We start from the raw sequence: 24,490 nt of genomic DNA, 5'->3' as shown, positions 1-24,490 counted from the left end.
AGGCAAGCACTCTGGGGCTTCCCTCCAGTCCGCCGCCGCCACCGCCACGTACGTGCCCGCCCCTGCAGGACCAGCCTCTAGATGTGCAAACTGAGGCACAAAGAATGGTGCTGCCTGGCCGGGGTCCGTGCCGGCGTTGGGCAGAGCGAGGCGCCAGGCGGGAGAGGAGGGCCGGCCTGAGTGAGGTCTTGGTCTGGGAGGCCCAGTCCAGGTCTGGCCGGTTGAGGGCCCTTTAAGCCAGGAGTCTAAGAGTCTGCGGTTAATGGGATCTCCAAACGGTGAACAGGCCGGCCCAGGACTGGCTGGGCACATTTTGGTTAATTACCTTACAGGGTTCCCAAATAAAATTTCAGTCTGTCAACCCTACAGAGGAAGCCCAGGGACAAAGACTCTTGTGACCAACAAAACAAAACAAAAACAAAAAAAACAAGGAATGAGGTGACCCTGGACCACAGGGTTGATCTGAGTGAGGATCAAATAAACAGGGTTAAGTGTGTGTGTGTGTGTGTTGTAAAATGTAAAGCCCAGGGCTCTGGTGAGGGGCTGTTATCAGCATCTGACCTCCAAGCAGAGCAAATGAAAGGCTCCGAGCCTTCAGGAGCCACACTTAAAAAGGGAAGGATTTTTTTTTTTTAATGTGAAAAAGTTATTTCTCCTGATTCTGTGGCTTGGCTGGATGGCTCCTCTGCTGGTTTACCTGGGCTCAGTCATGTGGTTGCATTTAGCTGGCAGTTGGTGTTGGCTGTTGGTTGGGGCGTCTGGGTTCTTCACGTGACTGCTCATCCTCCAGTAGGCTAGACTAACTTTCTTACGTGGCAGTCTTGGGACAGCGTTCAAGCCTGAGAAAGCAGAAGATGCAAGATTTGTTGAGGCCCAGGCTCCAGAACTTGCAGTGCCACTTCCATTGTCTTCTGTTGGTCAAAGCAAGTCTCAAAGACAGCTATGATTTAACGGGAGAGAAAACAGACTTCACCTCTTGATGGGCATAAACTGTTGCAGTAGAGTTGATTTTGACTCATAGCGACCCTACAGGACAGAGTACAACTGCCACAGAGCATGTCCAAGGCTGTAATCTTTTTTTTAATTGTGCATTAGGTGAGCATTTACAGAGCAAATTAGATTCCCATTTGACAGTTTGTACCTAAGGTGATTCATGGCCTTGGCTTCATTCCCCACAATGTGTCAATACTCTCCCCATTTCCACCCTGGGTTCCCCGTTTCCTTTTCTTCTAATATTCTACCCTTTCCTGCCTTCTCATCTTTGCTTTTGGGCAAATGTTGTCCTTTTGATCTAGTATAATTGATTGTTCTAAGGAGCCCGTTCCTCTTGGGTGTTATTGTTTATTTTATGGGCTTGACTGTTGTTTGGCTGGATGGTGGTCTCGAGGAATGGCTTCAGTTCCAGGTCAGAAGGGTGTCTTAGGGCCAAAGTCTTGGGGATAAAGAGGGAAGGTTTTTGATAGCATACTACAGTAATGTAAGATGTCCCCGTGAGGGGGAAGTGGGTGATAGATACATGGGACCTCTCTGTACTATTTTTTTTTTCAACCTCTCAATGGTTAGGAGCTGTTTTGTTTTTGGACAGCTTTACTGAGATATAATTCACTTACCATACAATCATCCATTGAAAGTGTACAATTCAGTGGCTTTTAGTATACAGAGTTGTGCAACCATCACAACAATTTCCAGAACATTTTTATCACCTCAGAAAGAGACCTGTACCCATTACCAGTTACACTCCAAGCCCCCGCCCCCATCCCTTCCAGCCCAAAGCAATTATTAATCTACTTTCTGTCTCTATAAATCTGCCTGTTCTGGGCATTTCATATAAATGGAATCATACAATATGTGGTCTTTTGTGACTGGCTTCTCTCACTTAGCATAAGGTTTCCAAGGCTCATCCATGTGTAATATGCATCAGTATCTCTGTACTATTTTTGCAACTCCTTAAGAGTCTACAAATATTTCTAAATAACTTTTTTTTCAAGGCAAGGTGCACGAGGGTGAGCAGCGGTAGCTCCTTGCCTGTGGAGGAGCTCACAGCAGGCACTGGTATTCCACGCTGAGAGCAGAGTGGGCCTCGGGTCTGCATGGCATCAGGCAGGAGGGGACAGAAGGGCCTGGCGGGAGAAGGGCACTTGTCTCAGGCCAGCTACACCTCAGGAGGCAGTGTGGAAGGTGGCCAGGAAGGAGGCATGGAATCCCCCACGTGGGTCCAAGCATATCCTCTGCCACTTAGTAAGTGTGTCCTGGAGAAAGTTACTTTGACCTCATTTTGCCTCAGTTTCCCCATCAGTAAGATGAGGATAATAAGAGGATCCACCTTAGAGAGAAAAGGACCCCTGGTGTCACAGTGGTTAAGTGTTTGGCTACAAACCAAAAGGTCAGTGGTTTGAATCCACCAGATAGACTCTCCTCAGGAGAAAGATTTAGCTGTCTGCTTCCATAAAGACTTACAGCCTTGGAAACCCTATGGGACAGTTCTACTCTGTCCTATAGGGTCTCTATGAGTCAGAATTGACAGCAGTGGGTCCACATTAGAGAGTCTGTTGTTGTTGTGCGCTGTCATATTGATTCTGACTCCTAGTGACCCTAAAGGACAGGGTAGAACTAACTGCCCCATAGGGTTTCCTAGGCTGTAATCTTTATATGAGCAAATCGTCAGGTCTTTTCTTTCTTGGAGTGGCAGGTGGGTTTGAACTTGATCTTTCGGTTAGCAGCTTAACCACTGCGCTACCAGAGAATATGTGGGAAGATTAAATGAGAAAATCAGGTAAAGGACAGTACCTGGTGGTAGACAGTGAATATTAGTTGTTATTAAGACCTTACAGTTGACCCTGCGTGACCCTGGCTGTCCTCTTGTGTCCTTCTGGGGGTCAGCTCCTCTGCCCCATCACCCCTCCCTTCCCCACCGCTGCAGTGTTCCACCAGGGCGCCTCCCCAGCGCCCCCCTCAAGTTGTACTAGACTCTCCCACTTTCCCAAGGGGTCACAAAGGAACTCCAGGGTGTCACTATCCAGGTGGCCTCTGAACACCCAGCAGTGATTAAAACACAAAACTTTCTGAATCTGGAGTTTCATGCAGAAAATATGGCCATCCAGAACTCTGGCCATTCCTAAAAAAATGAAACAAAACCGTTGCCTTTGAGTCAGTTGGATTCTGACCCATAGCGACGCTATAGGACAGAGTAGAACTGCCCCATAGGGTTCCCAAGGAGTGACTGGTGGATTCAAACTACCGACCTTTTGGTTAGCAGCTTAACCCCTGTGTCACTGGGGCTCCAGTCCATTCCTCAGACACTGTGAAATGGCCTAGAAAAATTCATTTGCAGTTCAAAATCCTTCTTCAGAGGAATATTGTAGGGAATTTTAAGGTTGGAATTTTTAGGTATTGTGACAGACCCCTCTCAGACACCCAGGCTGAGGAAACACAACAGCTCAGCCCAAGCTGCACCTCAGGACAGAGTCAAAGTAGTCAGATGGGACCGTCCTAGTCTAGATAGACAGTTGCCGAGAGTTGACTCCGACTCACAGTGATCTTAGGTACAGCAGAACAAAACGTTGCCTGGTCCTGCGTCATCCTCGCAATTGCTGGCATTTTCAAGTCCATGATTGCGATTATTATGCCAATCCAGCTCACCAAGGGTCTCTTCCTCACCCTCACTGGCCCTCTACTTCACCAAACATGATGTCCTTCTCCAGCGATTGATCCCTCCTGATGACATGTCCAAAGCAAGCAAGTCAGATATTGTTCTGTTGCGATCATAAGGTTTTCATTGGCTGATTCTTGGCAGTAGATCACCAGGTCCTTCTTCCTAGTCTGTCTTAGTCTGGAAGCTCTGTTAAAACCTGTCCACCATGGGTGACCCTGCTGGTATTTGAAATATGTGTGGCATAGCTTCCAGCATCACAGCAACACACAAGCCACTACAGTATGACAAACTGACAGTCTAGTCTCCATTTTATAGATGGGGAAAGTGAGGCCCAAAGAGGACCACAGGGCAAAGTAGTTAGAAGCCAGCACAGGAAGTCACTTGGCAATTTCAGGAAATTCTTAGATGTAGAGATCAGCCCATAACCTAGGTCCACGGATATAGAAGCAGGAAGCTGCCACCTTTGGCAGCCCCACACCTTGGCCAGAGCTAAGCAGCCAAGCCTGGAAGTCAGTGTGCAGTTCCTCCCTCTCGTAGTTTCAGCCTGGTGTCATCCTAGAAGTAGGAGTTTATTGACACTAACGTTATTAGCATCTCGCATGTGTCTAGGCCTTCCTTCGTTTTCAAAGAGCTTCCAGTATATCATCTCCTTGGGCCCTCACAATCCCCTGAGGGAGGAGGGTTGGGTTATTCTCCTCCCTTCATAGGGGAAAAACCTGTGACTTAGAAAACAAGTAACTTTCCTAGGGCAGCAGAGAACCTCTGGCAGTTCTAGAATGTGAAGATTTTGCTCTCTAATCTGTTAATTCATTCAGCCAACTCTTTTTTGAGTATCTATTACCTGCTAGGTGCTGAGATTACATGGATGACCTTATATAGTCCTTGGGCTGGGGGAGCTAGCAGTGTGGTGGGAGGGGCTGGCATGTGGCAGATGAAAACACTGTGGCGCTGGAACTTTCTGGGGTGGTGGAAGTGTTTTATGTCTTGATAAGGGTGTGGGTTTTTGCATATGCTAGACATGTGTTTTTTTTTTTTAGACATGTGTGAGTATTTGCATCTGTTAAAACTCACTGAACTATGCACTTAGGATTTGTGCATTGCACATAAATTTTACCTAAAAAAAAAAATGTTAAAACAAAGAAGAATGTTCTGGGAGGACCATGTCTAGTAGGGTCTTGTCAAGACCCTGCTGTCTGGAAGCAGGCCAGGGGCTGATTAGGTTGCACCTGGGTACAAATCCACCCTTGTTAAGAGGGTATAGCTGAAAGTTTTCCCATGGGGGCAGTAGGCCCGGCTGGCCCAGGGGCCTTGATGCCCATAGCTCCAGGAGAGCACTGAGGTGGGAGTCAGGAAGGGATATTTAAATTTTAGAGGTGCGATATTTAAGCTGAGTTTGACGGGTGACAAGAGTTGGTCAGAGGAGGGTGGCCAAGTGGAGGAAGGGTTGTTTTTAAGGATTCCTCAGTGGAATGGGGTGGCTAGGGTTGCCCAGAAGTAAAGGGATAGAGCCAGGGTTTGAACTACTTTCCTTACCTCGTCAGTGAGCCTCAGAGGAACCTGTGTTGGATGAGATTGTCCAAGTTGCTTTGCAAGAAAGAAAAAAGGCCTCTTACCACTCTGTCATGGGCCCATACCCTGGTCCTGATGCCCCCTGTCAACTTCTCATAGCTGTCCCCATACAGGAGCCCAGAAGAAAGTGTGAACCATTTCCTGGCCCACACTCTTCCAGGACAGTTGGCTGAGGTGCTGGGGAGGCCTGGATGCCTAGTGCAGACACTGGCTGACATGTTTTTCACTGAATGAAGAAGAGGAGGGTGAGGCATTAGAGGTCTAGTCTTGACTTTGAAGCCAGACCAGCCTGGGTTAGAATCCTGGTTCTGCCACTGAACTAGCAACAAGACCCTTGGGAAGTTGCTTACCCTCTGAGCATTCCCTGAGACTTCTTCACCTATTGGACCACTGCTGTCGAGTCGATTCCAACTCATAGCAACCCTATAGGACAGAGTAGAACTGCCCCAGTAGGGTTTCCAAGGAGTGCCTGGTGGCTTCGAATTGCTGACCTTTTGGTTACAGCTGTAGCTCTTAACCCCTATGCCACCAGGGCTTCCTCTTCATCTATTAAGTGAGAATAATAATGATGTCTGAGTTACCTGGTAAGTGTAGGGACTGGATAACACCTTTAAATCACAGAGATGCTCGAGGTCACTAGCTGTAAGTAGCGTGATTGAGGCCAACCAAACCTGTGGCTCTTGAGTTGATTCTGACTCACAGTGACCCTACAGGACAGAGTAGAACTGCCCCACGGGTTTTCCAAGGTTGTAAATCTTTATGTACTTTGGACATGTTATCAGGAGGGACCAATCTCTGGAGAAGGACATCATATTTGGTAAAGTAGAGGGTCAGTGAAAAAGAGGAAGACCCTCAACCAACAGGATGGACTGACACAGTGGCTACAATAATGGGCTTAAACAGAGCAATGATTGTGAAGATGGCACAGGGCCAGGCAGTGTTTTGTTCTGTTGTACATAGGGGTTGCTATGAGTCAGAATCGACTCCACGGCACCTAACAACAACAACAACAAACCTTTATGAAAGCAGACTGCCACGTCTTTCTCTTGCAAGCAGCTGGTAGGTTCAAATCCCCAACCTTTTGATTAGCGGCCAAGTGCTTTAACCACTGAACCACTAAGGTGCCTATGATTGAGGCCAAACCAAAAAACCAAACCCGTTACTATCAAGTCGATTCCAATTCATAGCAACCCTATAGCAACCCCATAGGACAGAGCAGAACTGCCCCACAGGGTTTCCAAGGAGCAGCTGGTGGATTAGGAACCAATGGCCTTTTGGTTAACAGCGGCGCTCTTAACCCCTGCGCCACCAGGGCTCCTGACTGAGGCGTGCGTCCGCCCTTCAAACCCATTGCCACGGGGTCCATTCCGACTCACAGCGACTCTATAGGACAGCGTAGAACTGCCCCATAGAGTTTCCAAGGAGTGCCTGGTGGATTTGAACTGCTCACCAGCCGTAGCACTTAGCCACTACGCCACCAGGGTTTCCGTGTCCAGCTCCAACTGTACGTCCCTTTTGGGTCCCAGGTCTCCCTAAAAATAAAAAAACAAACAAAAAAACCCAAACCTATTGCCGTTAAGTCGATTCCGACTCATACTGACCCTATAGGACAGAGTAGAACTGCCCCATAGGGTTTCCAAGGAGCGGCTGGTGGAATCGAACTGCCGACCTTTTGTTTAGCAGCTGTAGCTCTTAACCACTAAGCCACGAGGGTTTGGAGGGCTAATTCCGAGGGGCTGGCTCCGCTGCGCCCCCAGCCGGCCCCTCCCTCTGACTCACCCAGGGCGGCCTCTCCCACTCACCCCTGGAGACTGGGGAGAGACCGCTGACACCCTCCGGAACAGGGCGCGAGCTCGAAGGCAAGTAGCACATTGGGGTCTGATCACCGGGGTGCCTGGGCTACCCCTCTGGGGTCGGAGGGGCGCAGCTGGCCAGGTGCCGCCTCCTCAAGGGGTTGCCCCGCTCTCCTCCCCCCACGCGGAGGCGGCTTTTTGGGAGCCCTCGCGTGTCTAATCACATCTCATTTCCTGCAAGGAGGGGAGGGAGAGGGCGGCTCCGCGCTAGCGATAGGGGAAGAAATGCTTTATTTTACTCCATTTGGGACAAAGGCTAAGTAATCCTGTTGCGGGGGCGGGCCGGAGGGGAAAAAATGTGAGTTTCCTAAAAGATAAGTTTTAGGGTCTCCTTAGCAGGTAATGTCATTAGATTGCACATTGTTCGAGTTGCAAGGCTGCTTGAGACTCCGAGAGTGAGTTGCCAGCTCCTTTGTTTCACTGTTAATTTGCACACCTCCCCCTCTTTTTTTCTGTGGTGATTGCGGCCACCTTTCGCCTGGCCAGGCTCAGGCGCGGAGAACAGTAACCCCCATTCATCCTTGTCCCCTCAGTTGGTGCCCAGAGTCTGGAACCCAAGAGCCACTCAGGGTCCGCTCGGCTGGGGGAGAGGGAGCCTGTGGTTTAAATTTCCACTTCCTGCCGCTAAACTATGAGCTGGGGGAGGAGGCAGGGCACTCGTTTTCCAAACGCTGCGCATATTTACTGCAGTCCCCTAGGAAAGTTTCACTGTTGGGGTGAACGGCAAACTTCAGGGAAGAGAAGAAGTTCTGTGTTTATTGAGCATCTGTTGCATCCTTGCTGCTGCAGTGAGTGGATAAGAGCATGGCTGCTAACCAAAAGTTCAGTGGTTTGAATCTGCCACCCACTCCTTGGAAACCCTATGGGGCAGTTCTACTTTGTCCTGTAGGATCCCTACGAGTAGGAAACGACTCCATGGCAACTCGTTGGTTTTTATTGTTGTTAGTTGCCTGAGTCCTTTTCAACTCATAGCGACCCGTGTGTTACAGAGTAGAACTGCTCCATAGGATTTTCTTGGCTGTGATCTTTATGGAAGCAGATTGCCAGGCCTTTCTCCCATGGAGCTGCTGGGTGGGTTTGAACCACCGAACTTTTTGTTAGCAGCCAAGCGCTTAACTGTCTGTGCCACCAGTGCTTAATTATAGGATCTGTAATCCTCGCAGTTATCTTTATGCCCATTTCACAGATTGGGCACAGGAAGGCTCCAGAAGGTGAAATCGCTTGCCTGATGAAACACAGCTAGTAGATGGCCAAACCGTCCAACTCTTTCCACTCTACCAGATTATCTGCCCAGCCTCTAGTTCTCCTGGAGACCAAATCCTGCTGGAATTCCAACCCAGATCACCCTGTTTCTAAGGCAGGTAGTTTGGCTGTGGAGACACTTGGATGCCAACTTCAGGCCATGTCCTTTGGGGGAGAACCTTTGACTTCTTGTCTTTTTCTTCAAGCTTTCCTTGCACAGTTAAATAATGACGTTTGGTTTGGAAGTTGGCCGATTGGTAAGGCTTGTTTTGGGTTTTGCTTCATTGCCTCCACCACTGCTGCCCTGTGGATGGGACCTTGACCTGAAGCCTAACACCTGGGCCAGGGCAGGCCTGTGTCCAGGACTTGAGGCCAGGGTCCTGGGCAGAGGAGCCATGCGTGTATGGCTGCATGGCTGGGTGGTTCACTTGCTCCTGGTGCCTCACTCCCTTTGTGACCTTGGGCAAGTCACTTCTGCTGTTGGGGCCTCAGGATCAGACTAGCTAGTGTCCTGTGACGGTGATGTGGGCCAGGCGTCTGCCCCTTGGTTGAGCCAGAACCACACTTGTTTTTCCTGCTGTCCCTGGCATGCCTGTGTGACAGTAGACACCTGGTGAATGAGAGGCTGTGCAGGCAGGGGTAGACCTGAGCAGCCTCTGGTGTCTGCAGGAGACAGCAAAGATGTTTCTGGGGCCTCTGCCATTCCCTCAGAACCAAGCTTTTTTTAAAAAAAAAAATCAAATGTAGGCATTCAGAGCAAGGAGAACATGTTAGGGGAAGGAAGAAAAGTTGGTTCGGAGTCAGTTACCCCACCCAGCAGGAAATGTGACTAACCCAGTGACTGCTGGGCTGTGCAGACATGCTTGCCCAGGAGGCTGGTGAGTGGGGAATGTGGCCAGGCTGGCTTTCCTCCCTGGTCCCTGGCCTGGAGGCCAGGCCTCTTTGACTGCTGCCTGCATCAGGCTGAGGCCACGGTGGGGCCCGGGGTTGGGGTGCACCAGCTGCCTCCCTGTGTGTCCCTCTGAGAGGCCTGCTGCTCTGAGTTGTCCTCACGTTCCCAGCCTGACAGCACCCAGTACCTGGCCCTCAGTGTCTGCTGTCTTCTCCATCAGCGACTGCCCTGCCCTTCAAGGACTGTCCACCCACCTCTCTTGGGGGACATTGCCTCCTCACAGGCTGTGGACAGAGCCCAGGGGTGGGGCAGAGGGGTGGGACAGCCCAGGAGAAGTGAGAGGTGAGTGAGGAGCTGGGGTGTGGCCAGGCTGAGAGACAGAGGCTTGAAAAGCTGAAGTGGAAGGAAGAGCTGTTAAAGGTGAAAGTGGGAGGGGGGTTGAGGGAGACGTGGGCCCTGGGGACAGAGGAGGGGTGGGGACGGTGTCCGGGACTCTCTTGGGTGGCAGGCAAGGGCTGGCTGCCAGGGTCTGGAAACAGGGACCCACATTTCTGGAAACCACATTGTGCCGGGAAGGTATCTCCTAGCCACCGTCCTGACAGTCAAGGCCTTTGCCAGGCTCCAGGTACTCTTTTGATACCGGTTGGGCTGGGCAGGTTTGGGGCTGGAGTGGGGCAGGCCTAGCCATTTGAACTCAAACACACTGGCATAGTCAATTATTTTGCCATTTCAGAAGAATCCGGCTGAGGCTCTGGCCCGCTGTCTGCCATGGGGAGTGGGGTAGAGAGGGAGGCGAAAATGGTACGTGGTGGTAGGACTGAGCTCCCTGGGGTTCCCTTGCTGTAATCTCTACAGAAGCACATTGCCAGGCCTTTCTTTTGTGGCGCCGTTGAGTGGGCTCCAGTTGCTAACCTTTTGGTTAGCACTTGTTGGTGTCAGGGGAAAGAGCGCAGCTGAGGAGTCTGCAAACCTGGCGTCTGGGCAGGCTCCCGAGAGTGTCCACGTCCCAGCGTGGGAGCATCTGGGGTAGTTTCTAGTGTTGACACCTACCCCCACCCCTTCTGGGGTAGAGGGGTAGGCACTTCATTTCACACCCAGGGGTAAACAGGAACTTTGAGGTGAAGGGACCTGTTGGGGTCCATGGAATCAGGGTTCAAGGAGGGCAAAGATAACCCTGGTACCCAGGCTCCCCAGGACTTCTGTATTCCTGACAGCTGTCTAGCATTGCCTTAAAGGTACGCACAACAGCGAGACCCTCCTCCCCCTGGGCCCCCAGTGTGTCCTTGTTCCTGGGCGGGGAGGGGCCTGTGGGACAGCCAGCAGAGCATGCCTATCCCTATGCTAGCCCCCCAACCCCCTAGCCCCATGACAGCCTGACTGGATCCCTACCCCCTGCTTCCTGCCTCGGGGCTGCCCCCGCCTGTCCCAGCCTGTTGAAATCCTGTGCTATCCCTCAGGGCTTGCCTGATGGAATAATTGCTGGAACCCAACAAGCCCCGTTAATCGAACACCTTCTTTGAGCTTCTGCAGGGAGCAAGCACATTATGGGGTTCCAGCTGGACCCAGAGAGACAAGATACCATCCTGGGCAAAAGGCCCTGATAGTAAGTCTGGTAGGGGAGAAAGGCAGGCCCATAACTCACTGTACCTCGGCAGAGTGGGAAAAAGGAAAGGCTTTAACAGAGGTATTGCAAGGCTGCCATGTCGTGGTGAGTTCCCCATCACCAGAGGTGTTCAAGGAGGGGATGGTGAGGGATGCTAAGGATTTGTGTGTATGGGTATGTGCTGGGAGGCAGATACAAAGGAGGACTAGAAAATCACTAAACCCGTTGCTGTCTAGTCAGTTCCTACTTATGGCGACCCATGTGTTACAGAGTAGGACTGAGCTCTGTGGGGTTTTCTTGGCTATAATCTTTACAGAATCAGATTGCCAGGCCTTTCTTCCGTGGTGCCGCTGGGTGGGTTTGAACTGCTAACCCTTCGGTTAGTAGCTGAGAGCAAGCCATTTGTGCCACCCAGGGACCTGATAAGCACTCAAGCTTCTTCTGATGCTGCCTGTGGCATCCCCCTCCTATGGGAAGTTTGTCTGAGGTCCCACTGGGTGAAATGGCCTCTACTTCACCCCTCTCTGGCTAGACCACGAGGGCACAGGCTCTTCTTCATCTTGGTGTCCCCCCACTGCCCTCTTCCTGCACAATGCCTCACCCCCAGACTGACCTTGAGTAAAATGTAATAGGCTCTCTGTGGGCTGCATAAGGAGTACAGAAGTACCAGGTGTGTCCCCCACTTGAGGAGCTTACGGTCCAGCTCAGACAGGAAGCAGTCAGGTCATGCTAGGAGACATCCTGGGAGCAGGGCTGAAGTGTGAACCCCCAGGGAGAGGGCGGGGGAACCTCCCAGAGAAGGCGAGGCCCCGCGAGACTCTGTGGACAGCTGGGCTTACTGTGGATCTGGAGGGATGGCAGGGCCTGGATGAACATGCAATGGAGGTGGGCACTGAGGAGGCTCCAAGAGCTGCTGCCAGGGCTGGACCACCCAAGAAGCAAGGTACGCACGGGCTTACTTGTGCTTACTTACTAATCTGTAGTGAAATTGTGCACTACAGATTAGTAAATAAACACAAATAATCCTGTGCGTACTTTGCTTAATGTAAGCCCATGTGTACGTTGCTTACTGGTTAATCCTCCCCGGCTGTGGCCTTAGGGAGCTCTGGTGGCGTAGTGATTAAAGCTCTCGGCTGTTAACTGAAAGGTTTGGCAGTTCGAACTCACTAGCCAGTCTGTGGGAGAAAGATACGGCAGTCTGCTTCCCTAAAGATTTATGGCTTTGGAAACCCTATGGGGCAGTTCTACTCTGTCCTACAGGGTCTCCGAGTCGGAATGGACTCAACGGCAGTGTGTTGTTTTGGAATGGGGAGAATAAAAGGTAAGACCTCAGGATGGACCCTTCGCCTGGAGAACCTGGAACAGAAGGCTGAGGGCCAGGGGCCTGATGGGGCAGGAGGGAGTCAGCCCTGGGGGAGTGTTCCATCTGGAGCTTTGCATACATGGGTGTCCAGGCTCCAGCCTGGAGAGTCTGGCCTGGGATGTGGCCTGGGCATTGGGATTTTTAAAAGCCCCCGAGATGATTCTAATGGTGCAGGCAAGCATGAGACCCTCCACTGGTAACATCACAATCACCTGGAACATATGTTCCAAAAACAGATAGCCAGGCCCTACTCCAGACCTGCAGAGGGAAATCTCAAGGCTTGGGCATAGGCCCCTACATTTTTGACAAGGTCCCTGGACAGCCAGAGTGGAGAGCCTGAGCGATGAAGGAGCAGAACGCCAAACCCTTTCAGCAGAATTGCAGTGGGGCTTGGCCTCTGCGTGTGGAATACCTAGTTTTGAGTCATGTCCTGAGCTCTCACTTCCGTTATACAGAATGAAAAATATTAAGGCTGACAAATTGGTTCTCTCGTTCACTCCGTCTCTCACTCAGCTTGAGCTGTGGTGGCTGCTTCCTCACTTCAGACCTGAGTCGTGGGCTGGGCTGCTGGTTGCTGGGGATGTGGGCACAGCATGTGACCTGCTGTGGGATGGAGGGACATTAGAGTTTCCCTCCTCCAGCCCTTCCCCTTACTACCCTCCCCCACCCCCGTGTAGTGCCAAAAAATGCCTTCCACTGTTTGGTAGGTTGGGAATGGAAAAGAAAAAAGTTGTCATTCACATGGCATTTTTCCATGACCTCCCCCTCTTTTGTTCCCTGTTATTAATAAAAAAAAATTTAGGTGCCGTCAAGTCGATTTTCAACTCTTAGTGAGTCCATGTGACAGAGTAAAACAGGTCTTTTTCCCTGCGCAGAGTGGCTGGGTGGGTTTGAACTGCCAACTTTTAGGTACCAACCAAGCACTGAACTGTGCACTCCCAGGGCTGCTTTTGTGTTTCCTGTTGAGTCTCAACACTCTCTGCTGCCCCACGCACTCCTCCCAAATTGTTGGTTCTTTCCTCCTGCTTCCCCAGCCCTTAAGAATGCCCTCATGGTGCCAAATGGCCTCATCACCATCAGATTCCCCAATCCCTGCCTCCTGCACCTTACGCGAACTGTTCAGATGCACAGCACAAACTGTATTGTAGCACTTGCTGATATGGGGTCTCCTCATTTTAAGCCAAAAAAAAAAAAAGAAACCCACTAGTGATGTAAACATATACAAAAGTGAGTTACTGCATTTTCTGAATTTTTTAAAAAAGATAACATTTGTTTAAAAATGCTTGCCTTCAGGTTTTTTTTTTTTTTCTGAATAACTTTTGCACAAAAAAGATTGCTCCCACTGTGGAGCTAAGCAGACAGACTGTGATAGCTGATTCCTCGGTATGGGTGAAATTTCCTGGGAAGGGAGTTTACAATTAGAGGAGCCATTAAGTATAACGTTAGCTGCAGGGCGTTTTTGTAGGTGGCTTTTATCAGCTTAAGGAAGGAAGTTCCCTTTCTGTTGCTAGTTTGCTCAGAGTTTTTATCAAGAAGGGTTGTAGAATTTGTTAAATGCTTTTTCTGCAACTACTGATCATATATATACACACACACATGCATACATACGTGCATGTACATATATGCATACTATATATACATATATACATACATATCTATACCCAGAAAAACCCAACACATATATATATATAGATATATATATAGATATATATATAAAAACAAACCAGACCCAGTGCCGCCGAGTATATATATACATATATATGTATGGAAACCCTGGTGGTGTAGTGGTTAAGTGCTACAGCTGCTAACCTAAAGGTCGGCAGTTCAAATTTACCAGGAGCTCCTTGGAAACTCTACTGGGCAGTTCTACTCTGTCCTGTAGGGTCGCTATGAGTCGGAATGGACTCAACGACAATGGGTTGATACCAATCAAAAAACCAAACCCACTGCCGTTGAGTCCATTTTGACTCATAGGAACGCCATAGGGTTTCCAAGGCTGTAAATCTCTACGGAAGCAGACTGCCACATCTTTCTCCTGCAGAGCCCCTGGTGCTTTTGTACTACCGAACCACCGACCTTTCAGTTAGTAGTTGATTCCTGGGCCACCAGGGCTCCAAATAAAAAATATGTATATTTTTGTCTGTTAATGAGGTGGAGTATATTGATTGCTTTTCAGGTTTAAACCAACTGTACATGAACTCCATTTGGCTATCATTTTTATATATTGTTAGATTCCATTTGCTAAACTTTTATTAATATTTTTTGTGTCTATGCTGTTGAGGAACAGTGGCCTATCGTTTTCTTTTTTTGTATTTATCTGGTTTTGGTATCAACATAGTGCTGGCAGTGTAGGATGAATTAGGAAGAGTTTATGTGGAATTAGTAGTACGTCTTCCTTAAATTTTTGATAGAATTTACCAGTGAAGCAATCTGGGCTTGGATTTTTTTTTTTTTGAAGGAGGGAATTTAACTACAAATTCTATTTCTTTATAGATATGAGATATAGGACTATTCAGGTAATCTATTTCTTCTTGAGTGAGCATTCATAGTTTGTATCTTTCAAACAATTTGTCCATTTCATCCAAGTTGTCAAATGTATTGGCATAACATTTTTTGTAATGTTCCCTTTATTTTTTCAAATATCTGTAGTATCTGTAGTGATCTCCCTGCTCTCATTCCTGTATTGGAAATTGTGTCTTCTCAAGCTTCATTGATTTTATCTTTTTTTTTGTTTGTTTCTATTTATTAACTTCTGCTCTTATTTATTATTTCTTTCCTTCTGATTACTTTGGATTTAATTTGCTTTTCTTTTTTTTTTTTTTTAACGGCAGAAGCTTAAATAATTGATTTTAGACTTTTCTAATATAAGCGGTTATTGCTTAGAGAGCTGTGTTCTAGCCTTGGACAATGCCCAGCGTTAGGGATCTAGAAGCAGAGAGGAGCATAGCTGAGAGGTCACAGCAGAGGGAAGATAACAGCGCAGGGGTCAGAGGCCTGGATTCAGGTAGCCACTTACTAGCTGTATAACCTTGGATTTAGACTCTCTGTGTCTTGGTTTCTTTGCCTGAGTAATGGAGCCAGGGACAATTCCCCCTCAGCTGCTGGAGATGAAATGGTTGACGAATATGAAAGCACTTAGCCACCTGGGAGGGCCTTCTCAGACCAGTGCAAGGGGTGGTTGTCATGATATTTGTAAAAATAATGGCTTCTTCTGTCTTTCCAGATCCAGAAATAACATGTACACACCCATCCCCCAGAGGTAAGCTGTGTGCCCATCTTCCGTCACCCCTTCCCCTTCCTTACTTCCAGGGTTGCCCCCCCTCACTGGTGTCTCCATGCCTAGGTCCCAGATCCCAGGCCTGCCCAGGTCTCTGGGCTTAGTCCCACTTGTCTTGGGCCCTGGCCACTGCCAACTCTCTCCCTTCCCGCAGTGGCTCCCCATTCCCAGCCTCTGTGCGGAATCCTGGCCTGCATGTATGGCGGGTGGAGAAGCTGAAGCCCATGCCCGTAGCACCAGAGAACCAGGGTGTCTTCTTCTCGGGAGACTCCTACCTAGTGCTGCACAATGGTCCAGAAGAGCTCTCTCACCTGCATCTGTGGATAGGTAAGGGAGTTGGGGTAACGTGGTGGGGGCCGGGCCTGGGCAGGGCCAGGACTAGCATGGGTCTCACGGGGCTTTCCCTGCTGTCTCCCCACTGTCCCAGGCCAGCAGTCGTCCCGGGATGAGCAGGGGGCCTGCGCAGTGCTGGCTGTGCACCTCAACACCTTGCTCGGGGAGCGGCCTGTGCAGCACCGCGAGGTGCAGGGCAATGAGTCTGACCTCTTCATGAGCTACTTCCCACGTGGCCTCAAGTACCAGGTCAGAGTCCACTCCCGGCACCCCCACCGTGTGGTACCCCACAGAGTCAGCCCCCCTCCTAGCTGGTTCTCGCTCTGCAGGAGGCCTGGGTGCCCTCAGGGCTGGGTCCCCGCCTCTCCGACTGTCTCTTTATGGGATGGGATATGGGGGGGGCAGGCCTCCCATCAGCTCACTCAGGCCAGCTGTCTGGGCTGCAGGAAGGAGGTGTGGAGTCAGCATTTCACAAGACCTCCCCAGGGGCCACCCCAGCAGCCATCAAGAAACTCTACCAGGTGAAGGGGAAGAAGAACATCCGTGCCACAGAGCGGGCGCTGAGTTGGGACAGCTTCAACACCGGGGACTGCTTCATCCTGGACCTGGGCCAGGTGGGTGGGCCGGACTGGACTGAGCACTCTGTATGGGCACCGTCCTTTAAAGGGAGGGGGAACCAGGAGCCAGGAGAGAGGGAAGGAAGCTGAGAATGTCAGAAAACATCCCTTTATTTGTAAGGATAGGAGTCAGCCTCCCTGTCGCTTCTCGTCATCCCCTCCAACACTGGAGCTTACTCCCTCCTCCTCCTGGAAGCCTTTGTAGCTCAGAAGTCAGCTGTCTGCCAGACCATTCATTCATTTACTCACTCATCTGTTCATTCAGTGGCTCTGTGATGCCCTCTGAGCTAGCACTGGACCACAATGCTGGATAGAAAAGTCCCTGTCCCCAAGAAGCTTCCCCTGCATCTGTCACCTGTCATAACCCATGGCAGGATGTGATGAGGGCTTAATGGGAGGCAGTGGCCATGAGCTTGGAAATAGGGACCCTCAAGCTTGAGCTGAAGCCAGTTGTCCCAGGAAAGTGCCCTTTGAGGAGATGTTTGTGGAGGGGAAGTGTCATTCCAGGCAAAGGGAAGAGGTGAGCTGAGGCAGAGGTGGGGAAGGGCAAGGATGTGGATGGAGACAGCAGTGAAGGGTCTAGTTTGACTGTGACCCGGGGTGGGAACAGGAGCTGTTGGAAAGAAAATTGTGGAGGGGGGTGAGACCTAGGTCATGAGGAGATCGAATGTCTGCCTGGGGAGTTCAGACCGCGCCTTGTGGTGCTGAAGGTTCTGGGCAAGAAGTCAACCCAGGAACTGTTTGTCAGGTAGATTAGAAGCTTGGGTGGAGGCAGCGAGCGGATCTCTTCACTTCAGGAGGCTTGAGGCTTTTTGCCCCGCAGAGGGTATGGGAAGGGGTGTGAGCCAGGTGCTTAAGGCTGGCCTTCACCCATTGGTTCTTTTGGTAAATATTTACTTTTGTGTCTATATAGGAGCGGGGCTCTACCTTAGCACTCGGCATAAAGCAGTGAACAAAACAAAATAAAACAAAAACTTCATGCCCTAGTGAAGCGTACTTTCTAGTCAGGAGAGATGGAGTAGAAATCGGATGGCGATAAGTGAAGTGGAGAAAAGTAAACAGTAGGGAGGTGGGGGTTGGGCAAAGCCATTGGAAGAGAGTATGGTTATGGCCATTCTCAGGGAGACCTCTGGGCCTGCTTCTGCCTCCTCAATGGTCCTTCCTTAGCAGACAGCTCTTATAAGAGGAGAGTGAGAAGTAGAGACACTTCCTACGAGCTGTCTGCCCCGTCACTGCCACGGGGGTCAGGGCACAGGCAGCTGCTCTGACTGGCCTCCCCGCTTCCCTCTAGACCATCTTTGCCTGGTGTGGTGGCAAGTCCAACATCCTGGAGCGCAACAAGGCGCGCGACTTGGCCCTGGCCATTCGGGACAGTGAACGGCAGGGCAAGGCCCAGGTGGAGATTGTCACTGATGGGGAGGAGCCTGCTGAGATGATCCAGGTGGAGGGGACGTTGGGGTGGGCGGCTGGGAGCCTCTGCTTGGAAATGGCCAAGAGAGGTGGTGATCATCTGGGGGGCATGAGGGTGGCTGGTGGAGGGTGGCAGGAGGGGTCTGGGGTACTAATGAGGGCTGTGGCTGGCCCACAGGGTGCCTTTGTGTGATTGAGAATAAGGTGCCTGCTCTGGGTAGGTGCAGCCTTGAGGACGAGCAACATGGCTAGTGCAGTGGGCTGGACTCAGACCTGCTCACCTCTGCTGGGTGTCCTGGTGCAGGACAGTTTGTCCCACCAGAGGCAGTGGCCCTGGGCATGATGGGTTGAGAAGGTCTGGGGCAGGTGCCCAGGAGTCCCTGTAAACCTGGCCTGCCCTGGCCCCTGCAGGTCCTGGGCCCCAAACCCTCGCTGAAGGAGGGCAACCCCGAGGAAGACCTCACAGCTGACCGGACAAACGCCCAGGCCGCGGCTCTGTATAAGGTGGGAGCCTGCTCAGAGCGACTGGGGGTGCATGGGGGGCTGAAGTGAGAGGAGGAAAGCAGCAGGAAGGTCGGGTGGGAACCAGGGAGGTTGATCCAGAGCTGGAAGTGAGAGGGACAGGGCAGAGAGTGGATGTCAGGCCCTCCTCAGTGGAGAAAGGCCACTTCTGCCAGCCCATCCTTGGAGAAGGGAGGTTTGAAGCCAGTGTTGAGCTTTACTTTTTTTTTTTTGCATTGTTTGTATTTATCTGTAATTTGAAATCTGCCTGATTTCAAAATGGATTTTGGCCCCTGTGCTCCAGCGATTTAGGCTGATGTGAAGGGTGGGGGCTTCCTCAGTGCTTTCCTCTCTGTCCCTCTGTCTTTTCCTGAGCCTGGGGTGGTGGGGAGGGCCAGGGAAGGCTCCAGAGGGATGGCAGAGTGGGAGGGAGCTGGGGAGGGACAGGTGGCCTGCTCCTAGGGCTGAGGTGTGCTGGGGGAGGAAGGTGGTATCTGGCACCACCCTTTCTCCCCCAGGTCTCTGATGCCACTGGACAGATGAACCTGACCAAGGTGGCGGATTCTAGCCCCTTTCCCCTTGAGCTACTCATATCTGACGACTGCTTCGTGCTGGACAATGGGCTCTGTGGCAAGATCTACATCTGGAAGGGTACGTGTGGCCTCTGCACTCCAGCCCGAGACCCCTTCAGCTGCTGTGACTCAGCAGGCTGCCTGACTGCTTTCCAGAGACAACCTCAGGGAGCCTGGGTGCTTCTGACTGAGGGTCTTCGCTTTGCTGTTCCCACTCCCTGAGTCCTAGGCAGTGGTTCTGAAACCTTGACAGGGATCAGAATTGCAGGCCTGAGGGCCTGTTAAAACCCCCACCCCCAGGGATTCTGATTCACTAGGTCTGGGGCGGGGCCTGAGAATTTGCATTTCTAACGGAGTCCCAGGTGATGCTGATGCTGCTGGTCCAGGGGCCACCCTTTGAGAACCACCTTTCTAGTGAATTCCTAGGTTATGGGGGTTGCTGGAACCCCTGATCCTGAGATTCTGCCTTGCGGTGTGCTAGAGAGATAAAAAAAATTACTTTATGCAGTGGATGGGAACGTGTAGAACTTGTTTTTCCAAGAGATAATATCAGCTGGAAGTAGAAAGACTTGGGCAGAAGCCTGTTGGGCTCGTCTGACTGTTTAGGAAGGTTGAAACAAAGCTGAGTCTCTCCATGATACCTGGAGCTTCCTGTTACTTTGCTATGGCTGTCTTTTCTTTAGCATGGCTTGTGTCCTGCACAGATTATAAATTCTTGAAAGCAAGAACCACCTTGTCTCCAGGGTTCTTGGCAAAATAGCATTTGCTCAATAAATATTCGGGGGGTCAGTTGAGGCTGAGAGACATTCCCAGCCTGATCAGGGAGATGGAGAAGTAGTTTGCTGTGTTAACCTTAGCTGCGGCCAGGCCAGGGATTAGCGTTAGCTGCTGCCAGGTATTAGCGTTAGCTGCTGCTAGGTACTAGCGCTGTTGTTGTTGGGAGCTACTGACTATATCTCAGCTCAGCAACCCATGTGACAGAGTAGAACTGCCCCACAGGGGTTTCTAGGCTGTAATCTTTGCAGGAGCACATCACCAGGTCTTTGTCCTGCAGAGTACCTGGGTGGGTTCAAACCACCAACATTTCAGTTACCAGCGGAGCGCTTAACCACTGCACTATCAGAGCTTCTTAGTTAGCACTATTAGCCCCTGATAACTGCAGAAATATAGGCAAGAGGGAAGAGCCTGGAGCAGCCAGCAGCATGGCCGGGATTCTAAGAGTGAAGGAGTGGGAAGAGAGAGAATGGTCCTCCTGGAGCTGTCTTCTCCCAGGACAGGGTTCATTTCCCATGGAACCAATGCCAGGCACGCCAGGGTTCCCGGGCCGGCCTCTGGAAGCTCGCTTAACACCAAGCAGAGACAAACCATTATGGAAAGAGAGACAAGAGGAGAAACAGGAAGCTTGGGAGGCTGGGAAGAGAAGTCTCTCAAGGGCAGGGGTACAGCCAGTCAGTTCAGAGAGGAGGGATACAGCATATTAATCTCAGATATATTGTAGTTATCAGATATTTTTATAGCCTGGCTGGAAAGTCAACCAAATGTACAGCTTTGTTTTCATGGAATAATGCCTCAAGCTAGGGCACACTTTGTGTTAAGGGGACGGCCTGCAGAAATGAATGGATACCGTGTGGAAGTGGTTTGTACAGTCTTTGCGTTAGCACCGTTGTTAGGCCTATGCAGACTTTCTGCCATTATGAAGTAAGCTCATCTCTATCAGAAATTGCATCCCCTCGTCCTATTTTGCTTTACAAAAAAGGCTTGGTAAGAGGACAGTTGACAGTCTCAAGAAGCAAGGAGTCCTACTGGGGGGACCCCTGGCCTTAAGAGTTGGATGCCAGGGGGCATACCCATGCCTCTCCCTGGAGCGCTGGTTGGAGCTGCAGGTTTTGATGATTAGACGGCGAGAAAGGTGAGAAGACACATTTTCTTCTAGCTTTGGGGCTGCCAAGTTGGGAGAAGTCTCAGGGGCTGACTTCACACCTCCAAGGAACTCCTCAGCATTCTTGGGACCTTCCGGTCCATTTAACTTTTCAAAAGTTGGTCCAACTTTTTAAATGTTTCTAGCTGTCGCCTTAAATTTCCCCAAGAAAATGGGATGGGAGCTAGAGAGAATTTCTGCCCTTGTAAAAAAAAATCTCCTTCTTGTGATCCAGGGCGAAAAGCTAACGAGAAGGAGCGGCAGGTGGCTCTCCAAGTGGCCGAGGGCTTCATCTCCCGCATGCAGTATGCCCCAAACACTCAGGTATGGAGACACCCTGTGCCCCCAACCTCCTCCTGGGCTCTTCCTGTGGCCTGCTGCCCCCAGGCAGACAAGAAGAGCAGAACAGCCTTGGGCACAGTCAGGCACACTCCAGCCTCCCTACCAGACCCATCCAGGGGGAAAGCCCTTCTCCACTCTTCAAAATTTAAGACAACATGTTATTTTCTAAGAGGACATTGGGCAGCAGCACCTCCTAGGAGCCCTGAGAGTGGGTGTGCCTCTGGACAGCTTGTGTTCCTTCTCTGGGCCATTGTCCCTGGCCAGTTCCGCCCCTTGAGCCCCAGCACCAGCTTGACAAGCTACTCCCAGAGGTGCTGATGAGACTCATCTATCACTGGTGGCATTTATCCACACTGAGAAGCCACATCTCTGAGGCAATTGTTGTTTTATCCCGAATCCCTGTAATCTGGTTTCCTGTTTCTGGGCTTCTCTGGAGGAGTGGCCCTGGTCTGGACTGCGTGTGGGCTCAGGCCCAGCGCCCAAAAACCTCCTGCATGTCTCCAACCCACTCTGTCCTCCCTGGTGGAGGCAGAGGTGGCAACCCTGGGAGCTGGACCTCTCCCTCACTGTCCCCGCAGGTGGAGATTCTGCCTCAGGGCCGCGAGAGTCCCATCTTCAAGCAATTCTTCAAAGACTGGAAATGAGAGCCTGCATCTCTCTGCCCCTCACTTCTTGCCTGCTTTGCTCCCGCTCTGACGAATGGTCAGTGTGGATGTGCACCCTGCAGATGTTCAATAAAGGACGCGAATGCTTTCCCTGGCTCTGTGTATGCACTGCACGCCATGCTGTGCCATACCAAACCTGTTTCTGCTGAGTCGATTCTGATTCATCGCGGCCCCGTGTGTTACAGGTTCAGCTGCCACATAGGGTTTTCTTGACTGTGATCTTAATGGAGGCATACTGCCAGGCCTTTCTTTTGTGGTTCACTGGGAGGGTTGGAACTGTCAACCTTCAGGTTAGTAGTTGACTGCAAACCATTTGCACCACCCGGGACCTACCTGGCCCACACGGCCTGGGTCAGTTCTCACTGCCCCCACCTGTTCACCCAGCTCATGGCTGTGCCGGGGACAGAGTGGCACACAGATGACAACTCCACAGCTTCGAGGGGCCGGGCCTCCTCTGGGGCCAGACTTGGCTTTGCATGACCGAGGCAGAGGAGCCAGGAGTGCCAGGCAGGCTCTGCTGTTAACCCAATAGGGAGGAGGCAGAGCTCCAGGCCCCAGGATCGCTTTCACCTGGAGGTTCAGTTCAGTCGCACACTCCTGACTGGGAGCAGGTTGTGGCAACGGGCTTGGGATGCATATCAAATTAAGCCAGTATTGCCCGAGATGCCCTAATGAACCGCTGTGAGGCAGATTGCAGATGCCCTAGTGAACAGAGTACAGCTTCTCACTGCTGTACGGAAGCCTGGCTGGTAACATCATGGCCTATTGCATTGTTGTGCATGTGATATGCCCAGGGCCAACGTGAGGCTGTGGGAAGAGCAGTGCCTGGGAGTCAGGAGCCCTGGGTTCTGGTTCCCACCCTGCCTGCTTGATCTTGGACAAGGTTCTTTTTCCTTGTCTAGGCCTCAGTTCATTCTCGTGTATAATTGAGCAGTGGCTGGAATACCAAGGACAATTAAAAAAAAGAAGCTGCAGTGCTGTGTACTCAACTCCAACCCATGGTGACCCCACCTGTGTCAGAGTAGAACTGTGGTCCATAAGGTTCTGAATGGCTGGTTTTTCTGAAGTAGACTTTCAGGCCTTTCTTCTGAGGTGCCTCTGGTTGGATTTGAACCTCTAACCTTTTGGGTAGCAGCCCAAGTCTGTTAACTGTTTGTACCACCCCTGGACTCCTCCAGGAGAACAGACAGCTACATTGGGGTGAGAATGGAGTAGCCGAAAAGAGGTCTGTCCCATACTGGATGACATGGCTCAGGGCAAGACCAAGGTGTGAGTCTGTGTGAGTCTGGACAAGTGTCCCTGAGGCCTGGCAGGGCTGCAGCTGCCCTGACCCACCCTTACCCCTGTCACTCCCAACCCTGGGTCCTAAAATCTCCTGAGCTCTGATACCCTGGGTTCTTCCATCCAAACAAAATTCCTGATCAAATTCATCTTGTTGAATTTGTGCCAAGAAGCCCAGAAAAATGAGCTCTCCTGCCCCGCTCGTCCCTGCCCCAGCACAGAAACCTCTGGACCCTGCACCTGACATTATGTGAAGAGCATGTGCCGTGGATGAGTTTTAAAAGGGCGGAGAATAAAGGCTGCAGTAAATCAGCAGTTCTGACAATATTTTTAGGATTGAGCAACATAGGCCCTTAAGAAAAATGCGCATATTAAGATGTTCACATCTACTTTCAGTGGGCTCAGAACCCCTCCCCCCCGACAACCGGTCCATCAAAAGAACCCCAATTTAAAACTTTCTGGATTACATACTGCTAACATCCTAACATATAAAGCTGTGAATGCTGTTATATGGAGCGCGTCGCACAGAGAGTGAAGGGGGAAGAAAGACTACTGCAGATGGGCACTGGCCTCCCCTCCATAGAGGCTCCCACGACTGAGTGGACCTCCTGGGATGTGCCTGGTCACTGAGCATTCACAGGTGGGGCTGCTGAGTTAGCCTTCTGGTCTCAGAGCAAGAAAATGGAATAAGAAGGAAAGGAACCATTGTACCTGACACTCAAAAACAGAGGCTTGGCTGCAGTTTTTCTCATCTGCATTCCAACCCCTGGAGCCCCTGGTACAAATGGTTAAGGTCCTCGGCTCCTAATAGAAAGGCTGGTGGTTCGAGTCCACCCATAAGCACCGTGCATGAAAGGCCTGGCAATCTCCTGAAAAACCGGCCATTGAAAACCCTATGGAGCACAGTCCTACTCTAACACACATGTTCGCCAGGAGTCAGAATCGACTCAAGGGCAATTGGAAAACAAAACTCTAACCCCCACCCAAGCAACTAATTTCCCTGCCATCATGGCTAGTTAGCTAAGGACCCAGTTTGGAGGAAGGGGAACAAAGGATTAGTTCAGGTCAGGCAAGATGGCACAGTGAACAGCAGGGACTGTGACCACCCTACTCTTGAACATCCTGCTGACAGCAGCCAGGGAACTTCCCTTCCACCTGGAGCGTCCATCTGCCGTCCCACCTCTATGGTGGGCTCCAATTCCAGTGGGTCAGACCTGGGTAGCCTTGCAGGACTAGACAGTGGTCTCCCATGGCACTACTTAAGGGAGAACAAAAGACAGGAAAGCAGCCTAGCCCCTGTAACTCCTCTTTAATAAAAGCAGAGACTGCCCAGGGGCTGGTCGGGGGAGGGAGGCCAGTGGTGCTCTGAAAGTAAAGCACAGAGTGCAGGGAACAGACAC

General features: G+C 51.0%; 1 protein-coding gene and 1 long non-coding RNA gene across 11 annotated transcripts; one reads left to right on the top strand and one right to left on the bottom strand.

Moving 5' to 3' along the window:
* Window positions 1–7,815, bottom strand: LOC111747780 (uncharacterized). 2 transcript variants are annotated; one of them, XR_002783737.2, is made up of 4 exons: window positions 7,024–7,815; window positions 6,672–6,753; window positions 5,186–5,236; window positions 1–4,207 (listed from the first exon to the last, which is right to left on the bottom strand). It is a non-coding gene; the product is annotated as an uncharacterized LOC111747780 (long non-coding RNA). The 2 variants fall into 2 exon arrangements; XR_010317958.1 differs by having other exon boundaries at window positions 5,186–6,753.
* CAPG (capping actin protein, gelsolin like) lies at window positions 6,989–21,897 on the top strand. 9 transcript variants are annotated; one of them, XM_023539386.2, is made up of 11 exons: window positions 10,022–10,443; window positions 10,739–10,811; window positions 15,398–15,433; window positions 15,606–15,778; window positions 15,879–16,033; window positions 16,231–16,398; window positions 17,693–17,842; window positions 18,223–18,315; window positions 18,831–18,963; window positions 21,038–21,126; window positions 21,723–21,897. In XM_023539386.2, exons 3-11 carry the CDS (start codon window positions 15,411–15,413, stop codon window positions 21,786–21,788), a joined length of 1,050 nt encoding a protein of 349 aa, XP_023395154.2. In that variant the 5' UTR covers window positions 10,022–10,443; window positions 10,739–10,811; window positions 15,398–15,410; the 3' UTR covers window positions 21,789–21,897. The 9 variants fall into 9 exon arrangements, with proteins under 9 accessions (XP_003420441.2, XP_010598252.2, XP_010598254.2 ...); XM_023539385.2 differs by having other exon boundaries at window positions 10,666–10,811; XM_003420393.4 differs by lacking the exons at window positions 10,022–10,443; window positions 10,739–10,811 and adding an exon at window positions 6,989–7,080.
* The last annotated feature ends 2,593 nt before the right edge of the window (window positions 21,898–24,490 follow it).

This window comes from Loxodonta africana, chromosome 15 (genome assembly GCF_030014295.1).
Source record: "Loxodonta africana isolate mLoxAfr1 chromosome 15, mLoxAfr1.hap2, whole genome shotgun sequence".
In the NCBI taxonomy this organism is placed as follows: Eukaryota; Metazoa; Chordata; class Mammalia; order Proboscidea; family Elephantidae; genus Loxodonta; species Loxodonta africana.
The sequence above is the reverse complement of the archived record's forward strand: the minus strand, read 5'-3'. Positions and strand labels throughout refer to the sequence as shown.

Coding starts and splice junctions, on each gene's coding strand:
- CAPG (XM_003420393.4), top strand. CDS start 15,411: ATGTACACACCCATCCCCCAGAG. Junction 15,779..15,878: donor TCACCTGCATCTGTGGATAG/GTAAGGGAGTTG, acceptor CCACTGTCCCAG/GCCAGCAGTCGTCCCGGGAT. Junction 18,964..21,037: donor CAAGATCTACATCTGGAAGG/GTACGTGTGGCC, acceptor CTTGTGATCCAG/GGCGAAAAGCTAACGAGAAG.